At 44.8% G+C, this 8,286-nt stretch overlaps 1 protein-coding gene across 1 annotated transcript; it reads left to right on the top strand.

Annotated features, from left to right (window-relative positions):
- Window positions 1–509: 509 nt before the first annotated feature.
- On the top strand, window positions 510–2,201 carry LOC122006921 (U-box domain-containing protein 26-like). Its single transcript, XM_042562618.1, has one exon. It carries the CDS (start codon window positions 547–549, stop codon window positions 1,849–1,851), a length of 1,305 nt encoding a protein of 434 aa, XP_042418552.1. The 5' UTR covers window positions 510–546; the 3' UTR covers window positions 1,852–2,201.
- The last annotated feature ends 6,085 nt before the right edge of the window (window positions 2,202–8,286 follow it).

The raw sequence follows: 8,286 nt of genomic DNA, 5'->3' as shown, positions 1-8,286 counted from the left end.
ATTTAAAAATTAATTTTATATTGCACTCATGCAAAAATGATTTATATTTTTATAAAATATTTAATATAATAAAAAATAACTTAGAACCATGCATTTCGTCACGAGTTTCCTCACCGTGGACTGGATAGTCAAAGTGGGCGGGGGGCTCTACAGCTGGCAACACGTGCGGCGAGGTTCAGACACGTGCAAGAGCGGCCGAGCGCGCGCTACGAGATAGTCGTTGGCGTGTCGACCGGAGCCACTTCCCGGTTCAGGGGACCTGGTGGTCACCTTCCTCCGCACGCGCGCGCGAGCGTTGCGCGACACGTTGCACTTCGTTATTCCTCCTCCGCCAGAAGCAACGCGCTCGACGTCGCATCTCACCAACGACCAATCTCATCGGTGGGAGACCCTGTTCGCTGTTTGGTGATCCATCGCACCGGAGCGGTTCGGTCCCAGCTGTTCACTTCCGAAATATTTGACCGCCGACGTTGCCGTTTGACCCACCCACTGACCTCCCGCCGAGGCCGCCCAATCCATTTATAGCACGCTTTCCCTTTGTCCGTGATGGACGGCCTTTCAAATCGCAGCGACGGACGGACGGCGAAATTGAGAAGGGCGATGCCGGGGAGCGTGGCGGCGTTGGATGTGGCGGCAGTGACCGTACCGCACTACTTCCGGTGCCCGATCTCGCTGGAGCTGATGCGGGACCCGGTGACGGTGTGCACGGGGCAGACTTACGACCGGCCGAGCATCGAGTCGTGGGTGGCGACGGGGAATACGACGTGCCCGGTCACCCGCGTGCCGCTCGCCGACTTTACGCTCATTCCCAATCACACCCTCCGCCGCCTCATCCAGGAGTGGTGCGTCGCTCACCGTTCCCTCGGGGTGGAACGCATCCCCACCCCCAAGCAGCCGGCCGACCCTCTCCTCGTCCGATCGCTCGTCGCCTCCGCCAGCGCCGGATCTGTCACTTCGCGCGTCGCAGCGCTCTGCCGCCTCCGTGCGCTGGCAAGGGAGTCGGAGAAGAACCGTGCGGTGATTTCTACCCACGAGACGCGATCGGTTCTCGTTGAGATTGCGTTTGAGGGAAAGGAGGAACTTGCCGACCAGCCGGCCTTGGAGGCCATGGCCGTGCTCTCTATTCTACCTCTGTCCGAGGCAGAGAGCACGGCAGTGGCGACGCGGCCAGAGCGACTTCGCCGGTTAGGGGAGATGGTACGGGAGCACCCGTCGATGGAGGCACGGATCAACGCGGCGGCTGTGATCGAAGTCGTCGCGGCAGGAGCACGATCGGCGGAGATCAGAACTGCGGTTGGGGAGACGGAAGGGGTAATGGAGGGATTGGTGGCGCTGGTGGAGCAGCAGGGGAACCCGCGCGCAGTGCGGGTGGGGATCCGTGGTCTCTTTGCCCTGTGCCTTGCAAAGGAAAATAGATTCCGGGCGGTGGCTGCAGGCGCTGCTGCGGCAGTGGTGGGAAGGGTGGGTGAACTTGCATCCAGTGATGCAGAACGGGCATTGGCCACGGTGGAGCTTCTTTGCCGGTGGGAGGGCGGCAGGGAAGCGGTAGTGGCGGGATGGGGAGGAGGGGCAGCTGCTGTCGAGGCGCTGGTGAGGGCGATGGCCGGGAAGGCATCTGGGAGGACGGTGGAGCACGCCGCGGGAGCTCTTGTAGCGGTGCTGGGGAATTCGGAGACGCTTCAATGGGAGGCGGTGGCCGCCGGCGTGGTTAGCCACCTTCTACTCTTGGTGCAAGGTGGGTGCTCGGAGAGGGCCAAAAGGAAAGCCCAGCTTCTGCTAAAGCTCCTCCGCTCTGCTTTGCCATTCCACAACTCCCTCCCCAACTCCGACGACTACCTCCAGCCATTCTGAAAGAGCAATTCAAAACAACTATTCTCTAACCTTGCAATTCCTCCTCTTCCATTGTGCAATACTTACAAAAAATAATCATATATGATTATTATCTTCTTCTCTTCGCTTTTTTTCCTATGAAAAAAAAGGAACCATCTTTGTTCAGAAATTTCACCTAGTTAGAGTTCGAGAAAGGAATAATCTCAAGATAGAATTGCTGGGAAGTGAAATCAATGTAGAGATAAATTTTGGTCCTTCTGTTTTGATGTTTGGATTGTTCTTTGTAGTAGGCAATGGTGACTGGATGTAAGTATGAATTTCCGGTTGAAATTTATGGACAGACAAATTGACAAAGTTTTCTTTTCTTATAATCTTATTGCCTTAGCTGTTCTTCATGCATTTTCTTGCATTCTGGACTTTATTATTGATAAACAAAGCTGTTATAATTATTCATGGGAGGTAGGAGCTCATCATTGAGTGCATAACCTTTTTTGACTATGACTGGTTGAGCATCTAACAGGTCATGATAATGTTTGGTAAACTGAAATGAAACCCTGATGTTGTGCCTTTAAGTTAGGATGATGGTGAATGAACTCTGCTGGATTTCAGGAACTTTTGTATAAAATATGTGTTTAACTATTCTTTTCTCTTTGCCTTTTTTTTGCAGGATTTCAAGTCACTATCTCAGAAAATTGTAAAAGCTGTCCACTACATCAGTGAAGCTACTTACGTTCAAGTTCTGAGCTCTGCTGGTGATGATGCCATACATTTCTTAGGATTGGACTCGTTTTCATGCATGTCAACTTCTGAGTAATCAAGATTAGCTTGCTGCTTCTATCTTGGAACACAAGGAATTTGGCAGTGCCAGAAGGGTCCTTATTCCTCCTGCAACTTGCCTGCTGATGCTGAGCAAAGACAAGCTTTTGGAAAGGATGGACTAGAGTTCAATGGTGCGTGGAATGAAATTCTCAAGTGGAACAGACCAACAGTGGATGCTTCCTTGCCTTGTCTTTCCTTCTCACCTTTACCTCGTGGTCCTTGAATGCAAAATTGTCCCCGGCGTGAATCCAACATGTCAAAAGCAGGAGAAAAGGAATGGAAGAGACAGGCTTATTCATAAAGAAAGAATTGTGGTGGGCATCACATGAGCAAAAGGATTGACCCATTGGTGTCATCATCACATGGTTGGACTAGGCCACTGATTAATGCATTAAATTAGTTTTGCTCAAATGGCTGCCACATGAACTGAAGGGAGCTTTGTCTTTGTCCATCTATCCTGCTAAACAAAGGTGATAACCTAATGTGCAGGTCAAAAAATGCATTTCTTTCATGGTCCCAGTGGGTCACACAGGCAAGCCATTTCATTCCAGGTCATGTTTCAATTTGTCTGTGGTCCTAAAGACAAAGGACGACTCAATTTTTCAACAGAAATTTGAGATGCCACTTACTGAAATTGTCAATGAATAAGGGAAAAATCCTTTTTTCGGAGTATGTAAAGCATGTTGTTGTGTAGAAACAGTTCAATTGATCTTTGAGTCAATGTCACCTATTGCTTGTGCTAGTTTTCCTTTATGGTCAGACATGATGGAATGTTTTGTAGCCCAATACATTTAATACTGAATGTACTACAATGTCTTAAAGTAATTATAAAAAGATAGCTATAGTCTGCTCAAGTTGATCTAATCTCTTCTTAAGATCCTTTCAAATTAATGGAAGTCACAAGTTTATGCCAAATCAAAAGAGGTAGAAGTAGGCTTTTTCAAATGCTATGAGGCTTCTAAGTTAGGAGTTCGACCCAAAATCTCCAAATCTAATGAAGAAAGCAGCACAGTTCAAAGAAGAAGAAAAAAATGGAAAATGGTGAGTAGAATAGTAAAAGGAAGTGGAGAATATGAGATCACCATATTCTGATTTTGGTTGTCTCTTATCTCCAAATCAAGATGGAGAATTCAATTTTACAAATCAAGTTGAACATCATCAAAATATTTGATAAGAATGACCCGAGAGTGAGATAACACAAACTCTGAGGGTACAAGCACAAGAACTTAATAAAAACTCGAGCAAAGAAAAAGAACAACTGATGAACTGAAGAACGAACTCAACCTGTGTTAAAATTAAGATGTTTAATAGGACACCTTGTTACAAGAAAATCAACATTGTTCTCTTATCATATACAAGATTCGTATTGCAAGGTTTATTTTTTGTATTTTATATTTTTAGTGTAGTTAAGATGCTTGCTAATCATATGTCTTGAACACCCACTATCTAGGTACCACTACAACTCACTTTTTAAGAAAATCTATCAACAAATTTTGTTTATTGGTTTTAGTAATCAAAACAAATTGGGTCATGCTAAATAAACAAAAATTGTTCAAGAATCTGTCTTAACCATTTTTCTATATGTTACACCCTAATGGCATTCCTATGGAAATGATACATATGTTTCATCATTTAATTGTGATTAACTCGTAACTATTAGAGATGGGTAAGCTTTTTTTTTTTTTCTTTTCAGTTTAGGGTCACTCCCAAGGTTGGCCTTCCTATAAATGACCAACTAACTCCCAAGTATTATTTCGAGATATTGAAACCTCCGTGAATATATCTTCTATAAAATTCATTGCATTGTAGATACTCATGGTGGTAAAAGGCAATTTATTCACCCCCAGCGCTTCTGACAGTCCGTCCCTAGGTCAACACAAAAGAAGTAAATCACGGATGACTACTAGCCTTGGGCAGTTGAATAACACATAAGAGAGGGTAAACACTCGGCTATTAGTTGAGATTTGATCCCAGACCTAATGATAGCAACACTACCATGTGCTAGCCAACTGTCTGTCCCGAAAGGACAATTGCAAAGTTTATCACTTTTGCATTTAACATAAAAGACCTTGCAACCGCTAAAGAACATTGTCATAGGGTTGCAATAGATGTCATTGTCACGACGGTAATAATTTGCAACAATATTGTGTGATGACATAAGATTGTGTTGGACACAAACAATTTGTTACTGGAGATTTTAGGTACTTAGCTGAATTTAAAATTACACAGAATTTAAATTCAACTTACAGTTGAGTTGACCTGAGCAGATGATCTCAGGCTGCCAGCAGGGGCTGATTTTTGTCCAAGTTCTAACTTCAGAGTGACTGAGTGAGCAGAGCATCTGAGCAATGAGGCCGGTCGGACGAGGCAGACAGGCCAAGCAAGAGTGGCCGGTCGGACGAGGCAAACAGGCTGAGCAGGAGTGGCCGGTCGGACGAGGCAGACAGGCCAAGCAGGAGAGGCCGGTCGGATGAGGCAGACTGGCCGAGCAGTGCAGACAGGTCGGCCGAGTCGAGCAGACAGACCCGGCAATAGACAGGCTGGTCGAAGCAGACAGGTTGACCAGGTCGAGCAGACAGGTCGGGCTGTCAGAGAGGTCGGCCGGGTCGAGCAGACAGGTTGGGCTGTCAGAGAGATTGGCCGACCGGGCTAGCTAACAAACCGGGCGAAGATCCTGAGCGGGCAGAGAAGTCTGACGGTCAGATGAAGAGACCGACCGGGCGAGCTAACCGAGGCCTGCGAGTCGCAGTTTCCTTGAAACAGATTCACTCACCTCCGGCTGTGCTTAGAGGCTTACAAGGGTCGTCTGTTTCCCAGGATACAACGGTTGACCGTGGACTCCACCAAGCACTGGTGGTCACCGCAAACTGAGTGGCACCTGATATCTACAACGGGCACTCCGCCGAGCAGGAGTTGCACGACAGAGGAGGAGGGGGAAAATGGAGAGCCTTTTCTTTGCTGTGTGTTCTTCTGGCCATGATCGGAACCTCTTTATATAGGAGCTCATATCAGTGACACTGTTAATGGTCGATTAATGACCATTACTCGCCGAGCAGTGAAACGTCCTCCGTTTCGCTCATTATTACTCGGCCGTTTTGATTCTGCATTAATTTCGAATTTAATGCATCCGTTTCACAGCAGCAAAAGAGCTACATGGCAAAATGTTGGTTGTTCCACTTGGACAAATTTTGCCTCGATCGGTCCGGCATTCGTGTGCGCAGATCGCGCTTACACACGAGTCAACTTGGTTCAATGCAATCCGGGCCCTAGATTTGAGTTATTTTTCTCCTTTTTCACATACCTGGGCTAGTAGAATTAGGGATAGCAATGGGGCAGGTTGAAACCCGACCCCGTAACAAACCCATCCCAGTGGGGCGGGTTTAAACACCTAAACAGGTCTCAGGCGGGTCCGGGGCAGGTCCCGAGTTTAACCGGACCCACCCCTAACCCATCCCCTATAATATTTTTTATTAATTATTAATTGAATAAAAATTGATAATTAATTTTTAATTCAATCAAAATTAATAGATTTTAATTTGTGATAATACAACTAGATTCTGTTCTGTTCCTCTGTACAAAAATTTAAACAAGCACAGAACTTAACCTAGCTACCCATGTGCTCTATTGAAGTACAACTTGGATTGCAAACGATTCTTAATATTATTAATCCAAGTTGCTCTTCAGAAGTTAAACTTGGATTGGAAACGATACTTAACATTTTTACTCCAAGTTTAACCGATGTGATCTTCTTAAGTTAAATCATATTACAGAAGTTAATTAAATATCTATTTCAAAGATCGACTTCCAGGTTAAACATGGTGAGACACTAGACTTTCTTGGGTATGGACAGCCATTTGAGCAAAACTAATTTAATGCATTAATCAGTGGCCTAGTCCAACCATGTGATGATGACACCAATGGGTCAATCCTTTTGCTCATGTGATGCCCACCACGATTCTTTCTTTATGAATCAGCCTCTGTCTCTTCCATTCCTTTTCTCTTGCTTTTGACATGTTGGATTCACGCTTGAGTCAATAGTGAGGGAAATTGAATTACAGGAATTAGGGTTATTTTTCCCTTTTTTACATACCTGGGCTAGTAGAATTAGAGATAGCAATGGGGCAGGTTGAAACCCGACCCCGTAATAAACCCATCCCAGTGGGGCGGGTTTAAACACCTAAATAGGTCTCAGGCGGGTCCGGGGCAAGTCCCGGGTTTAATCGGACACACCCCGAACTCGTCCCGTATAATATTTTTTATTAATTATTAATTGAATAAAAATTGATAATTAATTTTTAATTGAATCAAAATTAATAGATTTTAATTTGTGCTAATATTTTTTTTGTTACAAAATATTATTAATATAAATGTTTAAAATAAATTTAATGTTTAATCAATTTTTTAAAAATTTTATTTTGTATTTAAAAATTTTTTAAAAAATAAATATGACGAGTCTAGCGGATCTAACCCCGACCCGCCCTACCGGGTTCGTGGCGGAGCGGGTCCAAAGGGAGGCGAGATGGGTCCTAGATTTGGCCAAACCTGCCTCAATCCAGACCTGTTGCCATCCCTAAGTAGAATTGATCACCTTTTATAGAGCGAAGGTTGTTTGCCACGTTCTCCTTATTTTTCGCTGACGTTATCACATTCTCTACCATAAATGACCTTTATTTCACTTTATTTCGGAATAAATCACTTACGTTATCTGCCATTTTTGTAGTAATGGTGACATGGGCCACGTTCTCCTATGAGTAACGATTCCTTTAAGGGTAGAGTTGAAAATTAGAAACTCAAGTCGATGTCGGAGTCAAGAACTTGATTCACTGTCAGGAGCTCCAATCGAAGTCGGGAGTTGGAAGTCGAGAAGTCAAGTCAGGAAGTCGAGTTGAGGGCTAATATGGATTGCTCTTCTGGTGAGATTCTTTTGGCCATATGGCAGTCGCTGGTTGATCTCCACATCACCAATCTTTCCCTCAAGTCTATGCGAAAGACGTGTAAATCCAACTGACTAGACAGTGCTAATTATGACCAAGTTCTTCACTTTAAATCTCCTCTCTCCACGTGGTCAAAAGACAACACGTCTTTTAACAAAATCTTCGTCTTTAATTACCGCCATGCCTATTAAATGCACGACATGCTTTGTTATGCTCATTTTTCAGGACCGAGAGATATGAACGCCTCCAAGGTTATATCTCATTAAGGTGAGGTGGCCCTTTGCCAAGGAAGATTGATTGGCGATTTGGATGTAATGATTATTATAATGTTGCGATCTGTTTTGCTCAGGAGGTGGGCAATCCTTGTTGATTTGCCATTGACCCAAACTCAAGGGTTCATGTTAAACCCCTAATTATATAAGTAGGGTTGCAAGGGTTATCGTCCCGTGAAACCCTTATTTGTGTGTACCCTTATCTCCTTCTCTAGCGCTTCAAATTTCTTACTTTCCTATTTCAAGTAAGTCCTTCGTCTCTTCATTGTTGGGAAGTTTCTTTATCCTCCAACCTTCTATCTCGTGTCGATGTGTGGTCGCTAGTGCTTGGGGTACCTATCTAGTAATGGCTGTGGGTGTTGGTTGCTACAACTGGATTCCGTTCTGTTCCCCTATACAAAAATTTGTACAAGTATAGAACTTAACCTAGC

The sequence above is a fragment of the Zingiber officinale genome, chromosome 7B, assembly GCF_018446385.1.
Source record: "Zingiber officinale cultivar Zhangliang chromosome 7B, Zo_v1.1, whole genome shotgun sequence".
Taxonomy (NCBI): domain Eukaryota; kingdom Viridiplantae; phylum Streptophyta; class Magnoliopsida; order Zingiberales; family Zingiberaceae; genus Zingiber; species Zingiber officinale.
The sequence above is the reverse complement of the archived record's forward strand: the minus strand, read 5'-3'. Positions and strand labels throughout refer to the sequence as shown.

Bases quoted from the DNA above. Each gene is read 5' to 3' on its own strand.
- LOC122006921 (XM_042562618.1), top strand. From the start codon at position 547: ATGGACGGCCTTTCAAATCGCAGCGACGGACGGACGGCGAAATTGAGA.